The following is a 25,157-nucleotide window of genomic DNA, read 5'->3' on the forward strand; positions in this document are numbered from 1 at the left end:
CTTCAGAGACAAAAAGATTGCTGTGAGAAGACTGTGAGAGCCTACAGTGTATCTGCCAATTAAGGGAGATGGCTGAGTTGTGTGGTAGAAAATTATGGTATTTGAAAAGCTGTGCACAGACGTGGAAGGATGGAAAGATAAGAGAAGTGTGAATGGTCTCCATAAGGCTTTGTTAGTGAGTCTTTCTGTAGCATAATCATACCTAAACTCAACAGTTTGATACCCACAGTACACTTGAGAAAGTTCATCAATATTCATATGGCATTATAACACCATACACTTTAAAGCTATACAGTACACTGAATTCCCATTTTGCATATAGTGCCATATATAGCATGCCCATCCCTTCATCCACCCACTCACACCCTCAACCTCTACTTAACCTGCTCATAGGGTAAGAAAAAAACAGCAAATCAAATCAACACATATATATTAAAGCACTAGTCCAGTGTTTTAGTATAACATTTCTGTAATGATGGGTGACTCATAAGAGACAGATTCACTTTCAAAGCTGCAGAGACATCTTTACCTTTATCCCAATATGGGCTTACTATACAGTTCCCATAATAAAACTGAGAAGCACCTTTCTGTAAGCTCTTCCATGCCTGCTAAAGGAATAATCTGACATTTTGGAAGAATACAATAGTCTCTTACCGAGGGTTAGATGATAGGATTGATACCCTTCTCATATCTGTCCATTCAGTATAAGGCTACAGCCAGCAGCCAGTTACCACAACTTAGCAGAAAGACACAGCAAGCTTGGCTCTGTCCAAAGGTAACAAAATCTACCTGCCAGCACCTCTAATTCTCACTAACAACATGCTGTATGCTGTTAATCTAGAAAAAACAATGAGTGCTTTTAAAGAGGGTTGCATATAGATTATTTCTTGGCTCAGTGCAGTGACTTCCTGTAGTCCCACTCTAAGATGTCAATGACTGTTATACTGAACACACAGCTATAAGAATAGTATCAATCTTCTCATCTAACTCAAGAAATCAACATAAGAAATCAAATAAGCATAATTCTGTCAAACTATGCATTTGAACGTCTACAGTCTGTAACTTGATTAATTGGATTACTCCACCTCTGGAGAAGATCACTTATAGCAATCACTTGTTGAAAACATTTGGGGTCCATTTATTCTAGATTTCAGATTCAAGTAATGTGATGAATGTGGCAACAGAGGTGTAAATTTGAGTGGTCCTCTGTAGCTGTAGGAACTATATTCAGCTATGGCTCCTTTTTAATATTTGAGTGTTCTGTTTTACATAAACTATGTGTATGAGTTTGACATTATTGTTGTTTTGTTTTGTTTTTTACATTGTTGCTGTTTGCCTTTGATATTTCCATTCATACTGGATGTGACCAGACTTGCCTCTTTATTGTTGAGTGTACTGTGAAAATATCAAATAAAGAAAAAACAACATTATATTTTCACAGACTGAGTGAAGTACCCAATGGCCAGAAAATTGACTTCAAAATGTGAAATCAGTGGAATACCCCTTTAAAAGGAGGCAAAATGAGAAAGGCTTCAATTAGTTTAAGTTGTGACTGAATTAACAGTTAATGACACTCATATACAATATGTACATTTATTATGTGCACAGTGTGACAATCCTTTTACTATTATAATGATTATTATTATTATCCTTATCATTACTATTAGTATTTATTCCTTAAACACCACAGATGAAACACATATTAGTAACAAAAAATATTCAGAACAATATGACAGAACATAATCCATTCATACTATACAGAAACATAACCATCATTGCCTACACTGTTGGCAGGCCACACTCGTTCCCTTTATTCAGCCCCTATTTTATAGTCCACAAGACATTTTTTATTGCATGGCTCTGAGGTTATAATCCAGAGTAGGGGCCTGTAATTCATGTTTTGAGCAGCTGTCTACACTGGCTTTCTGAAGTGTTGGCTCAGTCAGTCACGCATCTTTGGTAAACAATGTGCAGGAAAAAAAGGTTACATTTCAGCTATCAGCACCAAGCACAAACTGAAAAAGTGACTACAAAAAAAACAATGTATGTGTTTGAGGTTTCCTGCTGCTTTGCGCACTGACTCAAACGCCACTCATCACAAAATGTGGAACGACACAAACCAGCGTTTCCCCCTAGGACTTTTCAGCAGCGGTGCTGTAGTAAAGTGTGAGATGCCTGACGTGTGTTTTGCGTGTCGGAGGAGGAATCACTTAGAACGACCTTAGATTGTTGTTCATGTTCACCTTGTCATGTGTATTAATTTATCAGGAGCTTTTGATGCTTGAGCAGCTGTAGTGATAAATGCTAAAGAATGAAATGCCTGAACACAGAAAATTACTTGTATTGAACATACATACAAACATATCATATAAACTTAATGAACCAGTTTTTCAGCCTCCTATGAACATTTAAATATAATTTGACTAATAAGTAGTATTATACTTATTAGGACAAAGTTGCACAGGTTTAGTCTAAGTTTGTATCTCGCTGAAGTTGGCACCCATTTTATCTTGGTTAATGAAACCATTTTCATTTGCTTGTGCATCTTTTGTGCAAGCAAAATAAAAATTTGTACTTGCACCATTTTGTGAAATTAATGAGGTGGTGATATAATAGGCCTAATTATGTTTAATTTCTCAAAAATAGTTCAGGCACAAATTTTTATTTTATGTGCACAAACATTCACAAACTTGCTGAAACGGTTTCATTTATATCCTGATGACATGGGGTGCCGAGCTTCACCAAAGGTGCAATGAAACATCAGTAATTTGGTTCGCTATCTTACTATCTGTATAATTACATGCCAAACCTGAGTAATTAATGCAAAATGTGCATGTGTTACGGCAGTGTACGAAATGGTGATAATGCAAAGCCTAACAGGATTAACTAGTAACAATTTAGTTTGGCTTGTAACAATCACTTCACCATTCAGAAATGTTCACTTTGTTTAATTCATTTCTTGTACTTTAAGTATCTACATTAGTTCAGTTAGCTGAGTAAAAGCCTTTCTCTTAGGAGAGGAAGGTAGGTCTATCTTGTTGCTATATGCTGCTTATGTTAAGTAATCTGACCAGCTGCTATAGTCTATGTTGAATCACTAAATGATGACATCACTGTGCATAGTTTCATACTAGCCGCAGTCAGCTGCGCTCAGTTTAGGAAGCACTAGTTGCAGTGGTTATGTTTCAACGTGAATATTAATGGACCATGTGAAACGGTGATGCTCATAATTCAGAGGAAACACTGCACAGAAAAAAAACATACAAAGAAGCTTTTCTACCAAACGAAAGCGACACTACCTTGTTTACAGTGATGGATTATAGCACCGGCTTAACAGGCATGTCCATAATGGATATTTGATGGAGTTTCAAACTGAATGGGCACAGTTGAAAGCAATGTAATATTGAACTATATTTCTAAAACTACTTATGTATTGGAGAAGTGATGTAGATGGGACTGAGGAAGAAATGGTTGTAATGAGCAGAGCCCCTGCTACTGCAGAAATGTTCCTTTCTTGTCTCTTCACCTGAGGATAGAAAAACACGGCTACGAGGCTGAGCAACACACACCTCACTTGTCACCAAACACCTCATAACCAAAGAAGCAGAAGTCTATTCTGCATGGTTTGCTGTATTTAAACTTTTGAAAATTTCTCTGAGTGCCTTTTATCCTAGCAGGTGGTATGCATATTAGACATTTAGCTGTGACAAAAACCGACATAGACACTCACACATATGCACACACACACTCCCACACACACACACAAATACATATTCAATACAATAATGACCAGCAGGACTCTACAGGAGTCTCAGCGGGACTGGGACAACACAGAGGGATGAAGGGGGAGGAACAATGAGGCAGATTTTTCAGCAGGGGAAACAGGAGGAAAGGTAATGGAATGGAATGGACAATCTGCCAGAAAGACACAAGTGAAAGAGGTAAGAAAGAGAAAAAGAGACAGAAAATGATAGATGATGTTAGAATGTCACCTCCGTCGTTGTCTGTTCCATCACTGCAGTCAGTTTCCATGACAACGCTGCATCCAGGCCCACTCCATCCAGCCTGGCAGACGCAACGCCAGCCGCTCTGCTCCAGGGTACAGCGCCCGTGCCCACTGCACAACCCTGGGCAGCCGTCTGAAAAGGTGTGTCCCAGATGCACATGTGCACGCACATACACACACACACAAAGGAAACACACACACACACACACACACACACACACACACACACACACACACACACACATTTTTGGCATTTGTAAGCATGCTGGTAGAGCACAATATAAAATTTCAATCCTAAATAAAGATAAATTACCTTTCACTACAACGTCCAAATCATGAGTAACTGTGGAGAAAAAAGTGAGAATTGGGTAAGAGAAAGCAATTGTAAATGGAAATTATTCCAAAAACAGTCACACCTTTTTTTATCCCATTAATCATACTAATCAAAATATCACAAGGAATAATTAAACACTCCCACATGCACTAACACACAGCTCACCAATGTTACAGTGTTCTCCCTCCCAGCCTGGTTGGCAGATGCAGGTCCCGTCGTGGCACTGGCCGTGTTCTTCACAGCGAGGATGGCATGCTCTCTGGTCGCACGCAGCACCAATCCAACCCTCCTCACACCGGCACTGGCCCTCTGAGCAAACACCGTGGCTGCCACATGGCACCGGGCACAGCTCTGCCAAACAGGTGGGCAGGGATATACGTGAGAAAAAAGCGTGTTAAGTGTGAGAGGAAGAGAGAATGAGAGGGAGGGGAACAGATGGAGGAATTGAGCGTTGGAAGACAAGAAAAGGTAAAAAGAGGCACAGGGGACATGGAGAGAGGAGAAAAAAGTTAAAAAATTCAGAATTGCGGGTGAGCCATCGGATATAGGTGAGAGAAAAAAAACAAGCAATAGAAGAGGATAACCTCAGAGACTAAAAAGTCTACTCTCTCACAATACACAATCTTCCCACCTCTAATAGCTGAGCTCCCTGAAGGAGGAGAAGAGTGAATAGACTCATAATAACAGCCAAATGATTCGTATTTGCACCGCATATTTAAACTACAGGGACTCCAATTCAGCTCTATTATTCTTTTCTGACATTTTGATCAGATTTGGTGAGTATGTTAATACCCTTTCTTTTTCTTCATCTTTCCATCTTTGTCTCTGTCAGCTTTCTCTTTTATGTATCTTTTTCCTTCCCCCTCTCTCTTTTGCAACATCCCTTTAAAATTCTTTGCTCCTCTTTTTGTCTATTTCCTTTTCTGTGCACTCCTCACCATCTAACTCTCTCTCTTTCTCTCTCTCTCTGTGCAGAAGCAAAGCCTCATCCATCAGTAAAGAGAGCAAAGTGCTGGAGGCACACAAAGACTACTTATCCAGCTGCAGTAAAAAAGTTATTTCAATTTAAATATACATAGCATGGAGAGGGAGGAAAAAGTGGATTAAAGTTGGAGAGTTTTTCAGCTCTCTATTAGAATTACATTAGCTTAGCTATGCTTCAACAAGACCAGGATGTAGAATTGCTGGGTCCTTTTGATTAAAAGCCCGGCAGGTGGAGAGAGGCCGCTCATATCTCAGATATTCAGCCACGGTCTATCATTATCATAGGCTATATCACTGTAATAAGGCATGCATACTCCTGAGAGTGGGAGCTAATGCCAACTGCTTTCAAATCAATGGTGTGCATGGTAAAGCGGATCGTTCCCAAAAACAGCTTTCAGTTAGGGTGGTGGAAACAGAGGAAAGACGGTCTTATAATGGCTATTTTCCTCTCTGTCAGCTTACACTGCAAGGACAAGGACACTTTTCTCACTGTGTACTGCAGAGTGCTGCACTTTATATTTTAGGCACTACAGTATGCACTCTTTAATTGTCTACTACAGTGGCTAACTCACTGTGTTTTTTTTATAATTAATGTGTAATTGCTGCCATTTAAAGTAGGTGGAAGTGAACAAAAAGCTTAAGTAGCTGTAGATGTAAGAAATCTGTTAGAACTATATCTAACAACTAAGTAATACTTAGCGTTCAGGTAAACAGGGATTCAGTAAACATCAGCAAGCTTTAAAATGCAAAGCTGAATGTTCTTCAGAGTAGCAGTCGCTGCAAGGCGTTACAGCAAAGTGAGAGTAAAGGGTTTTTTTCTTGCCTGCCTCCTCTTCTTCATTTAGCTGAAGGGAATATATGTGTGCATGAGCATGTGTGTCACAGTGTAAATGCACAGTAAGGTATGTGCTAGTGCAAGGAGGTGGGGGGGGGCGCTTCAGTGTTCGGTCGTCAGAGAGTCATGAGGGGAAATCTCATTTACGACCAGCATGAAGAGAGTGCAAAAACATACACACACACAGACCCATTTCACAGAGTGGCTCCAATCCATATTTCTCTCTCATGTCTATCAAATCCCCAGAAAATAGTATCTGGCAAGACCATGCGTGCTACAAGAACACTGGCAAACCAGTGATGTGCAGTTGCAATTTTCAGTGTTTTTTCTCCATGTGAACAATAATCCTCAGGTCTTACCAGTGTAGCAGTCTGGTCCTGTCCAGTTGGGCTGGCAGGTGCAGGTGTCTGACTCAGGGAGATAGGTGCCATGTCCTGAACATTGCTCCTGACAGGCTGGCAGCGGGTCATCACAGCTCACTCCTGCCCAGCCTGCCGAGCACACACACTCCCCACGCACACATACACCGTGCCCGCCGCACTGAGGGTCTACACAGTCCACTGCGGAGAGAGGGAGGATGAGAGGAGAAGCAAAAATGAGTCAGAGGTGAGGGGAGGGAGTGAGAGGGTGGGGTGGGAGGGAGTGCCAGGGTGGGTGGGTGGACACTGGGGGGAGGGCGCCTGTCTCATTATAATCATCAGTTCACCGAGTATGAAAGCAGTGTTCTTTGCATCCCATCCAGGAGTTAACCACCCTAGCTACAATCCCTGTATCTGTTCCACAACATTACACTTCATAGGACACTTAGAACTGAGGCTTTGATAAGGGGTGAAATGGGTTGGTTTGTGTGTGTGTGTGTGTGTGTGTGTGTGTGTGTGTGTGTGTGTGTGTGTGTGTGTGTGTTGGTGGTCTGCGCTACGCTGTGTTAGTGTGTGTAATTACAGCTCTGAGCGCCGAGCCAAAGCTCAGGACAGTTCAGCTCAGCTCAGCTCCGCTGCTCAAGGTCAAACACCTGATTCAGTCTCCACAGGCCTGCATACTGGAGGCAACAGCAGGTCAGTCTTTAGGCCAGTTGTGCCATCAGGTTATGTTCAAGTGTAAAATCATAATTGTTTTAAATATCATGGCTTTGTTTGTTTTTGCTAATTTATTGGGTGGTTTTACAGTGGACAGCTGCAAGTAGATGATATGACAGGGGAAAAAAAAAATTATACTGTTGTCATATGAACCATAGACCATTAGGCTTGGTTATCACTCACAATATTTACAGATTTATGTCTTGCCAAATAGTATATACAGTATGTGACAAATACACAATTAATACATGAAAGGATTTGTTTTTTTTTTTTGTTTTTTTTTGAGTGGGGTGGGGAGGGGGGGGGTCCTTTATTCAGGATAAATTAAGTTGCTTAGAAATGCCATCATTTGGCAATTGGGTGGTGGTACAGTATACATGTTCTAGGACAGCTTTTATGGGGAAGTTTGATGCAATTTAAAAATTACAATTTCATAACAGAACCATGTTGACATTCTGTGCTTTAGTACTGGCACAAACAAAATGTACTGATTTAAAGGAGAAAAGAAAGCATTTTTTAAAACAGATTTGTCATTCTATTTACTTTTTTCTTGTGTTTGGGTGATGTTAACAGAAAGGATAATGTTGCCTTGGAGTCAGTGAATTAGCTGTGCACTGCCAGAGCTCTGTTTTTTCCAGCCTACATTTGTTTATTTTTTGGTGAATTTTCACCATGAAAAGTCATGCTGTATTGGCTACAAGCAGTTCTTGTCTGTACTATAACCTTGTCTGCTTTAGATACTGCAGACAAAATCAAAATTTGATGTGAAATGATTCTGAGGTATGAACTGTTATAAGGAGCCTGTTTTTTGTTGTTGTTGTTGTTGTTGTTTTTTTAAAATCAACTTTCAAGTTGTATTTATGGGCATTTATCCTTGTTGGCATCTGCTGCTATCTCTTAAAAGTGAATGTTCTGCACATTCTACCAGTGCATATGATTTTTTTGACACTGGCACCAGAGAATTATGAAACGGAGAAGGAGAGAGGAAAGTTATTTGTATGCATCTTATCAAAGTTAAAATTCATTATTAAGGCTGCATTTGTTGATTACTGGACACTTGGGGAGCAACTGAACAAGCAGAACAGACAACACTGACATATTATCACTTAATAAATGAGTTATAGCTAACATGTTAGCACACAATGCATATTTATACATCCAACAGACATGCAGTAATATTATCAGCATCCATAATGAGGCATGTTTCTGGCAACCTGACAAATGATGAGTACAAATTCCTCTCCCTTTTAACTTTGTTTTGGTCTCCACCAACTCCTGAGGGAAATATGTGGCTCTTTTGCTGCTAAATGCTCCACTATGTTCACCAGCTTGTCTCTAACTGTGTCTGCCTGCCATTTCCTGTTGAGTGGGCTGAAAACAGCTGCCTGCTACAGCTGGAATGTGGGTGGATTTGTTGGCTGAAAACCAAAACAATGATACAAAATATATATATATTTTTAAAGCGTTTTTCCTTATCCAAACTGATGGTCTAAGGATAGAGGTTGTTACACAGACTGTTAAGTTCCTTGAGGCAAATCCTTGATTTTGTATTTAGTATAGCCAACTATTTGTAATTTTGAGCAATTTAAATGGAAATTGACTGTCAACTGTCAAATTACACATTAAAAATAGCAAAGCCATTCATTTAAATGTGTGTGAGTGTAATTTCTAGTGTGCAGATGTGTCATTCTAAGGGGTGTGTCTCTACTGTAAAACTTCTTACCTTGTTCACAGTTAACCCCCTTGTAGGCAGGACTGCATATGCAGATTCCCTGGATGCAGGAGCCATGGTTGGAGCAGGTGGGGTCGATACACTGACCTTCCTCCACATTACACTCTGCCCCCTTCCATCCTGCCAGGCACACACACCTTCCTTTCTCATACACACCGTTGCCACTGCACAATACGGGGCATGAATCTGCAACATGACAAACACAGATTACACCCATATATTCAGTAGCACACACACGCAAATACACACATACACAGTGCTGCAGTATATTAGCTGGGAGACCGCAGTAACCTACCGTGAGTGGGGCTACGCTCTCTTATCTCAGCTAGAGCGCGGATTCAGCAAATCCTCAAGCAGCCTCTGTCTCCCTCTCTTTCTCTCTCCCTCACACACACACGCACATACATACACACTCTCCCGCTTATCCCTCACGCTGTTTCAATTTACTCAAGCACCACCTGAGCCTGGCTACCACGGCAACCCAGGAATTGTAGAAAATCCCCCCAACGTCACCTCACTCGCTCTGAACAGGCCGTGAAAACAATCGTGAAAACTGAAGATTAGGAAAGAGAGCATTAGGGGTTTATAGAATGAGGGTGGAAAGCAGAGCTCTCTCCATGCAGAGATGGAGAGCCGTGTGGCTAATGTAATGACAGCCAGGTAGAATAAAGTCAGTGAGTGTCTGATGATGCACTGACAGTTACACCCCACCACCCCCCCTCGCCATTGCAATTGGAGGAGGTATGGCAGCTCCAGACTTCAAACGGATTAGAAAAATGATCCAGGACCAATGTCTTTTTTTCTGGGATGATTTGCAGTGAAGGCCCAGTGCGTTCATGTGTGTGGGCATGTGTTATGTGTTTGTCTGATCCTTTGTTAAATCTAACACTCTGTACCCCGCAGTAATAAATTCACACTTCAGTTTTTACCACTTTTGCCAAAACTTGCTGTCTAACTTTTCAAACAGTGAATATTACAATGCGAGAAAATGAGCAAAGATGAGTTGAACATATGAATAAATGATGAGCGTAAATAAATCATAGGATGGGATATCATATCACCTGTTTTTACACAATGAGACAGATGCAAGTACAATCGTTTTACAAAGAAGGACAGAAGGAGAGAGAGTGAGAGAGAAACCGGCAGAGGAAGAGAGCAAGGAGGAGGAAGAGTGGCAGATAGAAACCAACGGGAAAGAGAGACTGAAGTGGAAGTGGGGGAGGTTGCTAATTTTCAAGCTCAGATGTTTCACTTTAGAAGTGCAGCAGAAATGACAGGGGGTACCCATTGAGCCACTGGAAGGCTTTTAATGTTAAACAACCCTGCAGGAAGTGAAGAGTTTTATTGACTGTCGTTTAACAAAACTTGCAAAATGGAAGCGATTGGAAATAATTGAAAATGGTAATTGTACCTCTGCTGACAAAAAGAAACTAAGAACATAACAGAGGTATCCAGTGGCTTCAGAAGATATTCATACCTTTTTACTTTTGTTGTGGATTTAATTCTAAATAGATAAACCTGTCATGTTCTCTCAATAACCAAATAAAATAAACACCTTTTTATAATTTTTTGCAAATTTAATAAAAATCCTAAACTCTAATCTCTTATGTTCAGTCTAAATTCAGTACTTTGTAGAAGGCCCTACCATAGGAATGGTATTAGCCAGGTGATGAGCAGTACCTGGTATCTGCCAGACACAGTGACTGGAGTTTTTGACCAGAGAATCTTTTCCCTCATGCTCTCAGAGTCTTACACATGCTATTAAACAAACTCCAAGCAGGCTGTCACGTACCTTTCACTCAAAGTGGCTTCTGTCTGTCCACACTACCATAAAGGCCTAATTGCATAATGCTGCTGAGACGGCTAGGTTTCCAGCAGGTTCTTCCATCTCTGTAAAGGACTTCTGAGGCTCTGTCAGAGTGACCATTGGGTTCTTGGTGACCTTCCTTACTCATCCCCTTCTTGCTCAGTTTAGCCTGACAGCCAACTCTAGGAAGAGTCATGGAGGTTCCAAACATCTTCTAAATATTTATTTCACAAGCCACTGCCGGGAAGACTCAAAGCTTTAGAAAAAGGTTTTATACCCTTGCCCTGAATTATGCCACACCACAATTTATTACAGAGGTCTACAGAGAGTTCCTTGGACTTCATGTCTTGGTTTTTCTCTGGACATGCAGCGTGAATTGTGGGATCTTAAATACATCGGTGTGTGCTTTTCTAAACTATGTCCAATCAATTCAGTTTGACACAGGTGGACTAATTATCTCAAGGATAATTACAGGAAAGAGGATGCACCTGACCACAACTTGGAGCGTCACAGCAAAGGGTCTGAATACTTCTGTATATAAAAAATGTCAGTTTTTGAATTTAAAAACACTTTCCCACTTTGCCTTTATGGATTACTGAGTGTAGAGTGATGGGCAAAAATGGTAATTATGTTGATTTAAAATGCAATCAAAACCACACAATGAAGCGTGCAAAAGTGAAGGGGTCTGAATACTTTCTGGGCCACTGCATATGACTATTTTGGTGTACTGATAGAATTGGTGCTGGGGAAATATACATTATGCTGAATTTGTTAAGACCCCCGGTTAACATGGAGGTAGTGTTCAGTTTTCATTAACAGAAAACAGTGTCTACTGGAAATTAAAATAGGAGGAGGACAGAAAACAGGAAAGGTCTTTTTTTGAATCTATGGTACAAAGTCCTGTGTTGTAAATATCCACTAGTGTACCAAAAGTGTAATAATCCATGGCTGTAAACAGTCCCCTGCAAGCACACTTTTTTTTACTCCTGTTTGACTACTGTTTGCTAAAGCCTACAGTTCCCAGTTGTTTTAAAAAGTTAGTGAACCTTTCAAAAAAAGTAACTATGTGACTGTGGGCCATTTTAGACAGAGTCGGCCTATATTTCTCACCTTTGGCACAGTCCGGACCCAAGAATCCAGCGAAGCAGTGGCAGTGTCCCGCCACACATTCTCCATTTCCATTACAGTCTGTGGAGCAACCGTCCATTGAGTCTGCACAACCACACACATTCACAAATCAGACATAAAGAGGCAGGGGAAAAAAACAAACTTGAAAATATTCCACATGTAACTCCATAAGCTGGCATAGCTCTCTGTTATTGAATGAGAGATCTGATAAGCAATGGATGGCTCCCCAGACACAGGGGCTGTATTAGATTAGTCTGATCCAGCTGCTATCACTCTCTGGGGAATGGCCAAGCACTCACTTACACTCAGTAGCACTAAGCACATTATACTGCATTACAGGTTGGAAACACACTGCACGCAAATTTACAAACATCAAGGCTTAATCAACAAACTGTTTACAAGGGTGCAGTTTGGAACGAGATTGAACAACATAAAATTTGACATTGTGAGAACACAAGTTAGTGGAGAATGGGTAATACTCTGTCGCTAAAGTAGCTAGACTTTTGGCATGGCGAAGATCAATGTGATGCTTGTTCCTACTAGCACTTTGTCTCATCTGGATGTGTGTGTTTCATCATATCCATCTGTAGGCTATATGCATTTCATCATATTCCTTCATCTGACTTCAATTAGCTGCCTTCCTTTTACTGGTGTCCATCATGTCAGATCTCATTCTCTGGGTACAAACAGTATGGCAAAGACAGATAAAGAGGAAGAGCACTTTTAAGCTTTTAGAGCATTATATAAGCCTGCTGAGCTCTGTCAGCTATACTCGAGATTCTGGTGGAGAGGTACCCAGAGCCTGGCAGACATGGGGATCTGAACTGTGCTGCTGGTTGTCTTGTGCCAGGCGAGCTCTATCTAAGCTAGATAGAGTAATTAAAATGGGTGTCAAGGATGTCATCCTTTATTTGACCCTGTGCTGTCCTGCTCAGCTCCTCTGAACGGGCATCAGCTCCAGAGTCAAACCACTGCAGTCCCCTGGCTCACTCTGTTCAGGGAGCAGAGATGACAAATCCTTCAGTGGCATGGCTCGCGCACACGCGCGCACACACACATTTACAAACACATGCACGCAAAGTTATTATGTGACACCCGCCTTGAGGCGCGTGTGACACATGCTAATGAGACAGGCCCTGCCAGTAGCCAGCAGCACAGCGTTATCCTCCACAGCAGCGCATCACTACAGAAACCAAAGTCATTTTCACCTCCATCACCTGTCATCGTCACACTGATGGAGAGAAGGAGTGGCAATCATCTTTTCTCCCACACAGTCAGGAGAACTCACAAACCTTTCCCCATATGTGTCTCTGTCTCACTCTTGAAACGCCTCGCATACACAAACTTCAATATTGTATCTGGCACCTGACACATGCAATGAACAAAAACTCATCTGCAAGGTCACAGAGTTGCTTTTAATCCAGAGGAGACGAGTGATCCATCAGAAAGCTCACAGGGTTGTAACAGTGATATAAGCTCTGTATCTTTCAGGTCAATGTCTCAACTATAAAAATCTCCAGGCAATTAACAGGTAATGTATGACGAGCTCTGTCTTTATTTGTTACAGTATAGTGAGTGTGCGTGAGTGTGCGTGTGTGTGCGTGTGTGCAAATGTATGTATGGGTGTGTGCACGTGTGTGGGCATCCGTGAGACACCCACTCGGTTCTTTCCACTGACTAAACCCTTTCCAGTTAGAAATCACTCATGCCATAAGTTATTGCAGTTAAATGCTATTATAAAATGGGTGCTTCCAGCCAAGTGATCTGATTGGTCAAATAAGCATTCCAATTGTACTTTATGAGCCCGTAAAGTTCCAGCCATGCTTTATGACCCTTGGGCTTTATGAATTGATGAAAAAATGAAATGGCTGCTCAGCTAACTAGAAGTATCCAGCCGCTAGCTAACCACCTTTTTTTGTTTATTATCTATTTTGTTAAAAGTTCCAGATATCTACAAGAAACTTTTTCTCATACTTTGTTGGCAGTTGTGTAGAAAAATATAATATTTGAGAGGACGTGTGATGACAGGTGAAGTACAGCAATTATGCATAATTAATAGAACTGCAGGAAGCACCACTCTGTGCCTGGACACAGGCTGAATAGAATTAAAGAAGATGAGGCTGAAGTGGAGGTGGCAAAATGGCAGAAATCATTATGGCAGAGCTTTTGTGGATCACAGGTAAATGTCAGTAACAGTGGAGGAGGAAATAAAATGTACTTATCGGAATCTGCTACTATTTTTTCGCAACAGGATGGACAAAATATGTTTGAAAATTCAATCTCAATCTCTGTTTGTAAATCAGCAGATGCTCTCTCACCTTTTCATTCTTTTTTTCCCAACATTTATATGTGACCCATTTATGCATGATAGTCAAAATCACTGAGAAATTACTGTAGAGTGTGCTGTATACACATATCAGCATATATTACAGTATATATATCAGCATTTGTGCCAACAATTTTCTGTCCTACTCAGCAGCAGCACCAAGTTAAGATGTAACTGAATGCTGTCTGTGACTGTGTGTGTGAGAGAGAGGGACCGCGTGTGAATGGATGACAGAACAACATAATGTCTTCCGACTGATACAGGTCAGTTACCAGCTGACCAAACCCAGGTGGCTTTGACTGTTCTGTCACAACTCACTTCTTTCTTCTTTTTACCTTTATCAAGCTGATGATTATTGTGATTGTCCATGACAGCGTTTCCTGTCTCATGTAATCACATTCTTCATTACTCTTTCAAGCATCTTTAAACACCAGGACATGTTTTATATACAGTATGTCCCTGTTTCTGTGAAAACAAGCATATTTCAGTACATCAGCATCAGCTCATGTATTGTTTTCATTTTCCTCAGGTTCTCATATTTTCCTTCTTGTCATACTCTACACTGAATTGATTTTATTTTATTTATTTATTTATTTTTACGATGGCCTTTTGCTATTCTCTTATTTATACTCTCTGTTTCTTTGTTGTATCCAGTTACTATTTGCTGCGGAAAAGCTCAATTTCCCGACAGAGATCATCTCATTTCTCCCTCATCTCCCCATAAAGCTCCACTCTGGAGCTACAGCATACTGTGTCTCTTATTAGAACTTATTGTACTGTAGCGCAATGGTTTAGATTTTCTGCCTCCACAACAATGGAGTGTCTGTTTGTAACCCTCGTTAGAGGTGTAAATGGGCAGTGAAATGAACTTTGACATCAATCCATTAATATTATTTTCCTCTTTCAAGCCAAATCACTTGATTAATTATTTGAAAAACCTTAGCAGACTAAAAGCTGCTATTCTGAGCCCATCTGTAGTGTGTATATTTGTTTTGATTATTGAAGAGAAGGAAATGGAAAAAAAAGGAAAGTTAACTCTTTGTAAACACTGCTGTTTCCTGTTAAGCTCAAAATATGTGACTCAAAATAGGTCTGGTGTATTCCAGACTTTACAGACAGCACATGTGTCAACAAATGTTTGACAGCTCTGAAATAAAATCTGTGTTTAGCTGTCGCATGCTGTCAGTCATTATATAAAGGACTCTGTCAATATGATGTTGAAAGATGTCTCCAGTACAGTGTTTTGGCACTATGGAGCTGTTTACTGATTGGCTTACAACTTAAGAGGTTGGTGATACACATATTTGGCTTATAAGGATCGAGAAAGCTCTGTCCTTGATCCTTGACTGAATAACAGCAACTTCATAATGGAAGGCCAGGTAAACACCCCAAATAACACTGTATCTAGTCATCACATTTTGCATGCTATGTAACTGCCTCGTAATTGCCATTATACCTGTCTGCCACATAAAAAATCCCCCCATGACATTACTGTGATACTACATTTCCCAACACTTTTTTTTTGTTATTTCAACACTGTATTCTCTTAAGGACTACTGGACAAAGTGGGAGTGAAGAAACTGCCCTGGTAATTATCCACTTGTCTATATTCAGCCACGTACTCTTGCATTATTCACATCCTTCAATTTACACTGCCATCCGTGTGTGTCATAGCAATGAGCTGCAGTTAGCAAGCCCTGTCATTACTACAGGAGCTGTCCTCCCCTTTCTAACGGCTGTCTCTTGCCATGCCAAGCTCACTCTTATAATAGGAAAAGTTCCCTTCAAATGTCAATGAGTTTCAAACCACTTTTGACTATGTCCTTATGTTTTCTGCATATCAACAGATGAAAAGAGAGAGAGGACAGGGGAGTGAAGCAGCCCTGAAATACAAACAGTGGAATGCTCACAGTGCTGTGTGAACAAATAATATGTGTAAAGCATTTTGCAATGTGGGTTTAGAAAAGTGCTCTATAATACAGACAATAATTATTAATAGAGTTGTGTAACTGTTGTGTTAGCACAAAGTGTGTAAGACTGAATACATTTGCACTAATCCTCCTCACCTATGGGACTGCTGTGGAGTAACACTTGCTCCAGGTTGCGTCCATCATTGTAGAGAGCGAGGTGCCAGGTGCCGGGGTCCATGTACTCAATGAAGCCTGTTTCTTGGAGGCCGCTCAGCAGCAGGCCTTTGGGAGCTTTGGCAGTTGAGATGGGATCCGTCAGGGACCTCGGCAGTGCCTTCCCATCCAGCAGTTTCACAAAGTCGAACTGAACACAATACAGTCACACAATCAGACAACGGCAATCTCATCCAGTTAGAATGAGCCAGCCGGGAATTCACAGAACCTGCATAAATGCGATGGAAATTTGCAAATCAAACATTGTGCAGTGGTGTGTGGCAGTTGTTGGGTGAACTTTGTGAAAGTGCCAACTGAATGTTATTGGAAAACTGCCTGCATACAAGAAGGATGGGAATAGCATTAGATGTGGATATCTGCAAAACAGGAATCCAAAGAAAGGAAGGGAAATCGTCATCCATGGCAGCTCAGTCCTCCACCAGACATGTTCCACAGCAGTTGGTTCAACAACTTGACATGATGCTAATAGCATGGGCAGATTTTACCACCCAGGTTTTCAAATGGATCAGACCATTATTTCATCTGTCTAAACCTTTCTGTGCTTCTTTCTCACCCTCTTTGACTTTCCCCACCACCCTCGTCTCTCCCTCCCCTCCTCTCCATCCTCAGACCTCCTTGAACTAGCAGGCACTCGCTGAGTCTTATTCCCCCTGAGGGCTGTGTGTCACACTAGTGTCAAAAACAGCTAATTAGACCTCTTCATGCAGGCAAGAGCAGGGGTGCATTGATGTTAAAAAGCAGACGACTCAGTGTGTGTTATATTTTTATCTGAATACGTGTTTCTTGCATGACATGATGCTGTTCCTCACTGTGTTAGATGTATATGTGTGTGTGTGTATTGTTTCTCAGAGTGAGACTGTGGCACACTCAGACACACAGCTGACTAAATCAGAAACTGCTGTTTCCTTGAGAAAACAACAAGCATCCACGATTTTTGAAGATCCCTGTCCACATGGGGAAAATGGAAAAATCTCCTCTTCCTCCGCTTTTAGCTGGCAAAAAAATTTTGTATCATAGCCAACATCTGCTGGGAGCAGGAGACACTTAGCCTGATTACTCCGCTGAGTCTCAGCAAGTAAAACCTCTGTTTTCCATCATCTTTTATCCTGTATTTTATTACAGCTGAACTCAAAATTTAATTGTTCTCATTTGCATATTTTCAGTTGCCGTTGTCAGAGCAAGTATAAAATAGTGATTTGTCCATGGCTCATAAATGCTACCTGTTAAACAGGCCGACAACAATTCCTGCTCTGCTGCACTGAGACGTCGATCAAATCATTATTTTAGTCTAGCAATCCTGTCTGACAAAACAAGCATAAATACAGTTTATTGACACCTGTATTGTGGAACTGGCTTTACTGATATTTAAAATGAGTGATCACAGACAGGGTTAGAGGTGACAGGAAGTTGTCTTTCTTTTTGCTTTACTGCCACACAACACCTGACCTGTCTGTGGGAGTGATTTTCTGCCTCTATTCTGGAAGAAGTCAAACAAGATAGCTAGGTGGACATGCTTATTTCCTTAGTTATTCCTGCCAGTGCTTCCCTACTTCCCCAGAAACAGTTGTCAGTGTATATGAATCCTTAACATCAACACTTAATCATTAAGTCACTGACAGAAACACTAGTTTTTTTTAGCAGCAAAGCACCTTTTATAGAACTTTTACTTCTATAGTACAAGCAATTAGATTGGAGACAAAGCAGAGAATCTGCAAACACCTACTGTAGTTTTCAGATTAGGTGAAAAGTGTGGTTGTGACTGTAACACGTTGTCAGGTTGAGTGAGCCTGCAAGTAAAACTGAGCGCGTATAGAGCAGATGTGGTGAGGGAGACGATATATGTTGTTGGAAAGAAACACACAAAAGAATTTATTGAGTGCAGAATTGATTTTTGTTTGTTAAAATTAAATTAATAATGATTTACCTAACAAATATAATTTATATGCTTAGAAAGTATTTTTGTGTATTTAAAATACCCAATGATAAGATCGGGGTTGAAGCACAAATATATACATACATGCCTAGAGGGCATTTAAAATGAAGCCACAACCACTGCCTTTGTGTAGATGAAAGGCCAAAGCAGAGAAAAAAAAGGTTCATTAGTTTGGATGTGATCTGGGGGAGTTGAAGCAAACAAGCCCATCTGGATGAACAGCATGCTACAACAGGAGCCGTCTTTACCTGAGTGTGTGTAGGCGGTATGTTCCTGCGTCCATAGACCCCCAGCAGTGCATTGTGTGACAGAGAGAGGTTGAACTTGATGTAGGTTGGATGATGCACAGTCATATGAAACCTCCAGAAAAGTCCCGGCGGGATCGCCTGGCTCTGCTGGGTTCCGATGTCGACCTCACCACGGTCAATGGCTCGGCCTCGCACCCATTTCTCTGTGGGTGAAAACCACAGACAGGTGATGGTGTTAAGTCACATACTGCAGATTCATCAAGGTGGACAGGGAGTTCTATTCAGTATCACAGGGAACAATTAATAACCAACCTGATGTCCTGAAACATTACTGTGATCAGCAGCTGCACTAATGAAGTGAGACTGAATAGAAATCAGGAATGACTGAGCGCTGGTGAAAATCCTGCTTTTCAAGAGAACCTGCTTCTGCAATCCTTTGGATAGGCCCTGCATAAAGATGAACTGCTTTAGAAAGGAAGTGTTTTGTCTGAGAGCTGTCTACTGGGGCTTTGTCGTGTGCTATATTAGCATCTTCTAACAAGAAAGAAAGAGAGTGTGTGTGTGTGTGTGTGCTAGCATGTGTGTGAAAGGAGAGAGAGCGAGCAAGGAGAGGTGGATGAGAGAAAGTAAGGTGTGCAGGGGCACACACACATGCATGCAAGCATTCACAAACAGCGTCATGGCACACAGATAGTGTCTTGAGTGAGAGCACGTCTTTGTGTGTGAAGAGAATAGGTCTTTCCAAGTCCCTGGCCATCAGCTCCTCTCCTCTCCATAAGCCTTTATCAACCGCCAGGCCTGGGTCTTTTGTGTGGGGGTGCAGGCAAGGCTCTCCAACCCTCTTTGTGTCTGCCTTTATGGAGAGATATATCTCTGTTTCTAAACTAAGATGGAGGAAATACGGTGACAGAGGGGAGCCAGCCGATCGTTACAGGCCACAAAGGCAGAAGAACAGTTAGGGGCAGATTCATGGACGAGGCCGCTCGCTCTCAATCTATAATGCCTGAAGCTTTACCACTCCATTATGGCGACACCATGCACACCCACAGGCTAGTAGGCATATATCACATGTACTGTCACAGAGATAGGGAGGCAGAGAGTGCCAGGTCTATGAGGAGCTCCTGTTTCTACTGTCACTGTTACTTTTTTAGCCGTGCTAGCAGTGTGGTTCCAGGTACAACAATATCTGTCTGTTTTGTTGGTCAGTTCACCACTTTCCAGACTGAAATGTCCCAACAACTATTTGGTGGACTGCCACAGACAATGAATCCTACCAACATTTTCTGTAGCACCACTATGAAGTTGACATTTGTGGTTTTACCTGCTAAACAGCAGGATCTTAGCATTGTCACTAAGAACATGTTAACACACTGATGCTAGCATTGGCTTAAAGCACCACTGTAAACAAATCTTGCAGAGCTGCTAGCATGTCTGTAAAGCAAATACACACTCAACTGGAGTTTTGTTAAAAAGTAGTGTGAATTAATTCAACAACCAAAACTTTCTCTTAATGCTCTGCTATTTGCTTATTGCTGTTGCATACTGCTTTAATCTCATCTCTGATAACACACATACATTCCTCATTTCAACACATATTGTCAAAAATGTGTTCATGTTAAAAAGCTAAGCAAAGATGATGAACATAGTTAACTTATATCACTGAGACCTATATCAGTGTTTCTGTTGGCATTGTAGCATGCTGACAAACATTTATAGCTCAAACTACTGCTGTACTAGAGCCGTCAGCCATGGTGATCAAATCTGACTGTCTTTCTAACAAAACTTTTTTCATTTAAGATCTACTCTCACAGAATGTCAAATATTATCCTAATAAATGCCCAAAAATTGGGGTTTTCTTTTTATCTTGCATCTCCTTTATCTTCTTTTGGCTTCTGCAGGACTATGGGATAGAAAAAGTTAATTGATTAATTGGTTAATTGATTGAACTAGACTGATCTGAGACAAGAGAGTGGGAGAGAGGAAAAAAGACTAGGAGAGAAAGATGAAAAAGCGGTGAAAACAAAAAGAGAGTTCAAAAAAGGTTTTTAATGAAAGAGAAAAAAGGGACAGGTGTCCTGTGTGAAGCAGAAATTGCTCTGGTACTAAAATCTCTACCAAACAGAATAAAAGCAGCTTGGCAGAACTAAGGTATGCATTCATGCATTCCTGCCGAGTTTACCTCAGCAGTCTATTCCTTTTAATGCTAATCCTCACTCCTGTGCCTCGCCACAAAAAAATAAAGGCCAGCAGAGGGATGGATGTCCCGAGGAAAGCAGCCTTTTATTCAGCTCTAGATGAATGGGACATGAATAGGGCATGGCAGTTGGCAGAACACTGGCAGGCAGACGGGCCAGCAAGCAGGCTGACTGGCAGGCTGGCGGGCAGATGAGCAGGCAGGTCCTTCTGATGCTAATTACTGTATAGTGCGTCTCTGAGTCTGATGCAACATGGGGACAGAAAGCCCCACTTAGGTCACCAACCAGGATGGGTGGTGGGGTGGGGGTGGGGAGACAGGAGGGAGGGGGGAGTTGTAGAAAGGGGGATGAAAACCAGAAGGAGAAGGAGAAGAAGAGACGAGAGGACTGTGTCCAAGGAAGAGGTGATGGTGTCAAGTTACAGCTGCTGATGCAAGAAAGAAGAAAACCCCTCCTTGCATCTATTTCTCTTTCTGTCTCAGCAGTAGTGAATAATACTGCAGCTCCAGTATAAAAAAAAAAAAAATGGGTGGGGGGGGGCATTTTGGAAGTCCCACAGAAACTACACGGATCACATGGTGACTAGGGCTCCTCCAGGCCTCACCAGCTGCTCAGATTACAGCTGTCAATCAATGTGTTCCACCAACACTGTAGTCCTGTGTATCTCAGCACAAAACCTGAGACCATCCTTTGAAAATATCTTTCAAAACAGCAAATCTCTGTTTATTCCTGTTTGGCAGGCAAATGGAATACAAGTTTAAACAAGCCAATATGTGAAAAGAGAGGTACAATTCTTTCACACCTTGCAATCTTGGGGCTTTAATAAGGGGAAAACAGCTTGAAATTCACACTTGCTATCAGTGACTTAATAAAAATAAAAATAAAAATAAATGGCATTGCATAAATCTCCTCTTGTGCTTTTCATCATTAGTTGGCACAGGAAGCGAGTTGTAAGCAAAAAGTGTTAAGGTTTATTTCAAAATGTTGAGCTTGTTTAAAGGGGCGATCAAAGTGTTGCATAGCTTATTCATGTCTTCCATCAAGCGCAACGTGCCTAGTGGGCAGGTCTGCTTATAAGCAACACACTGTACAGTATAATAATGATGCTGCCTCAGCCAATTACAGTGGTAGTGCAACATGGTGTACATGTAACACTGCTAATGCCCTCATTGACACCCACAATATGCAAGCACATGTGCACACTGCAATATTTTCTGCTAAATTAGGCCTTGAAAGGTTTCTATGCCATAGGACATCTGGACAGTTGCACTCTTAAGTTCTCCCATTTCTAATGACTAGCAAACATCTCCACACTGTCTTCACCCTTATAAAGTGTGTCTCTCAAAGTCGTTGTGAGTTCGCCTGCCCATCTGTCTTCTCTGTCTGTAGTGTGTGTCTGAGTGTTTTTTGTGTCTAGTGTGTGAGTGTGCCAGGCCAAAGAAGGAGATGAGCTACATTAGGACTTGGGACACAAGGTCTAATTAATTTCTCTTGCCTACGGGTTATTCAGGTAAAACAATTACACCTGTAATCTATTTTCAAAGGAACTAAACTGTCTTTGCAATTAATGTTATTATCCTTCAGATTCTAATGAAGCAGAGAACAGACTAAAAGTGCAGCCGGGGTCTTGGTGATGGGACATGTCTGGGGGGACCGGAACTGTGTGTGTGTGTGAGAGAGAGAGAGAGTGTGTGTGTGTGAGTGTTGGTTGATATTGAAGCGTAGGTCTGTGTGTGAATCTCACACACATTGGTGCAGACAACATTAATAGTGTTCCAAATGCAAAAGAGATTGAGTTTGCCGCAGGATGAATAAAAATATCACAATGGGCAAGGTCTCTATAATTACTTGGATTCAATTAAGGGCCTTTTGAGCAGGTGGCTTAATAAGCTTTCGCCTCCTCTCTCCACTGTGCAGCCTAATGAGTGTCAGTCAGAGTCAGGAGAAGATAATGCTCTTGGCCTTAGGGCCTTCCATTACTCTCTCGTCCTCACCTTCTACCATCAGGCCTCAGGCTATGTCTGTGACAGACATGTCTGACTGTTCGCAAACTCATTCGCTCCATAGCACTCTGACTGCACTTACATTGTTACACGTGTAATATGTGTTGTATAAATTGACACATGGATAAAGCACTTGTGAGTTTTTTTTATTGCTCTCTACTGAGAGAGTACTAATCTGGTCTGGGCAGAGGCCTGGAAGGAGCAAAAAGGGCTCAGTGGATATTTATGCTGCTAATTTTAATCACAATTTAAATCCATATGTCTTTTAGTCCCTTAACAGCCGGTACTGCTGTTTCCTCAAGGCAGTGGAGGGAGTACTTAAATGTTTTTACTTGAAGGCCCTGAAAACTTGGTTTCTCAATCAACATCTTTCTATGAATGACGAGTTCACTTTTGCAGGCCAAAGTCACAACAGTCTTGGTTGTTTAACATAAAAGATTTCTGTATTTCTTTTTTCTTTTTTTTTGCTCTGCTCTTTTCACTGGTTTGGAATAGGCAGTGTCTGCTTTCAACCCCTTATTAGAAGTAATGTGATGCCTTTGTGTGGTCAAGACCTGTAAGCAGTTTGACCACAGAGAGAATTTTTAGATTTCTGCATTTGAGGGACTTTTAAAAGATCTTAAGTATTCAGTTTTACAAGAAAAAAGCAAAAACAAACAAACAAACAAAAAAAAAAACTGAAAGTCAGGAAGAAATAAACATAATTTTGTGTAACAGTAGTAAATGTTTAGGCTTATTATTCTTTCAATCATCTTTTTATTCATTTTGGGAGCCTTTGGGTGTTCTTGACCCAGAGATTTGGAACCACTGTTACAGAAAACAAAGTACTAACTTAACATTAAAAGGCAAGCCTCTAAAATCTAGTTTAAGTACAAGAAGAGAAGTATTATCAGTAAAATGCACATAAAGTGTCAAAGTACTTATTTCAGCAGAAACATTTGGTTATGTTAAGTAATTTATATACTTTAAGATGGTACAATCTATAACTATATAAGTTCCTTGTTTTCTATATTTGCTTTGAATGCAAAATCTTAATCTGTAAAGTACGTTTTAATCTTTTACAGCTGTCTGATAAATGTAGTGGAATAAAAAGCAACATAAAATGGACATACTCAAGCAAAGTGTTCATTCTACAAACTCCTGTTTAACCCCTTTTGGTCACGTTGTGGCAAAATGATTTTCTTTTTAATCAAAACACAAGTTCTAATCTGTTTACCAAGACGATAAAAATTGACTTTGATTTTTTATTTATTTATCTATTTATTTCATTTTTTTTGTTTTTGCCTTTCATGTCAGAGCCTGAGACATCAATCTACTAACTCTCAAATGTCAAGAGGGAGTACTACAAAGTCCTCTGCCTTTGATAAAATGTGTCATCTACACTGTAAATACTGACTGCGTTTTGAAATTCTGGTTAATTTCTTCAGCAATATTTGGATGAGATGTTTTGAATGCAGGCTGAGTAACAGACAGACATGTTGCTGCTGTTAGGCTTTCTCAAGTTGAGGCGCTCAAGCGGGGGGTTCACTAAATGATCTATACTCTCTCTGCGTGTGTCAGTGTGTATGTGGGGGTGTGTGTGTGCATGTGTTACATCCTGAGACTGTATCCCAGCGTGAGAAAATCAATGAGACCAGTGTAACAGGGACCAGTCCATCAGCATTTGCACACATGCACAAACGCACATGAACAACTCATCTCTCCCACACACATTTAAACACACACACAAACACACATCTCATTTTCCCCACATACATACATACATACAATATGCACACTTCCTTACACTTGTGCACACATACACACTGCTCAGCCTCTCTCCTCCACTCTCTCTGCACGCAGTCTAGAATATTGATGTGCTCTTTAAGAGCCCTCCTCTCTGTCTGTGTCACATTCCATCCATCTACACACCATTTCCAACCACACCATCAGATAGAGTGAAAACAATTCAGCACTAACTCTCCTTTCATACAGTGGCTTATACAATCATCACATAGGCTCAGATGGCAATCCACAAGCTCCACATTTCATCATCTTCACATTATAATGAGGCAATACGTTGCTCTACTGTATGTCAGTTTGTATCATTTCATATCATTAATATATCCGCCATTCATACGTTGAGTGAAATATTATTCCCAAACTCTGATGTACTTCATTAAGGCAGGGAATCCACTGACAGAAAATTTAATCTCTGGGCACTTCTACTTTCATCTGCACCAGCGGAATTTCCATCTGTGTGCGGGTGTGGGCGTGTCTGCACGCCCGTATGCATGAATGTCCAATATAGAAATAAAGAGAAGAGAAGGCAAAGATGGAGTGTTAGTGCGTGCACATCAGCCCGAGGTTGATTATCATGGGGTGAGTGGCAATTAATGTAGCACTGATTAGAGAGGCTTTTATGTC

The 25,157-nt window shown here is 41.0% G+C and overlaps 1 protein-coding gene across 1 annotated transcript in view; it reads right to left on the reverse strand.

Moving 5' to 3' along the window:
- tenm1 (teneurin transmembrane protein 1) overlaps positions 1–25,157 on the reverse strand; it is a 161,143-nt gene that overhangs the window by 56,265 nt on the left and 79,721 nt on the right. The window contains 8 exon segments of the mRNA XM_051072179.1: positions 3,993–4,139; positions 4,320–4,349; positions 4,506–4,691; positions 6,519–6,719; positions 8,959–9,153; positions 11,885–11,986; positions 16,295–16,502; positions 18,554–18,756. Of these exon segments, the coding sequence (XP_050928136.1) occupies positions 3,993–4,139; positions 4,320–4,349; positions 4,506–4,691; positions 6,519–6,719; positions 8,959–9,153; positions 11,885–11,986; positions 16,295–16,502; positions 18,554–18,756 (1,272 nt within the window).

This window comes from Lates calcarifer, linkage group LG8 (genome assembly GCF_001640805.2).
Source record: "Lates calcarifer isolate ASB-BC8 linkage group LG8, TLL_Latcal_v3, whole genome shotgun sequence".
NCBI classification, from domain to species: Eukaryota; Metazoa; Chordata; class Actinopteri; family Centropomidae; genus Lates; species Lates calcarifer.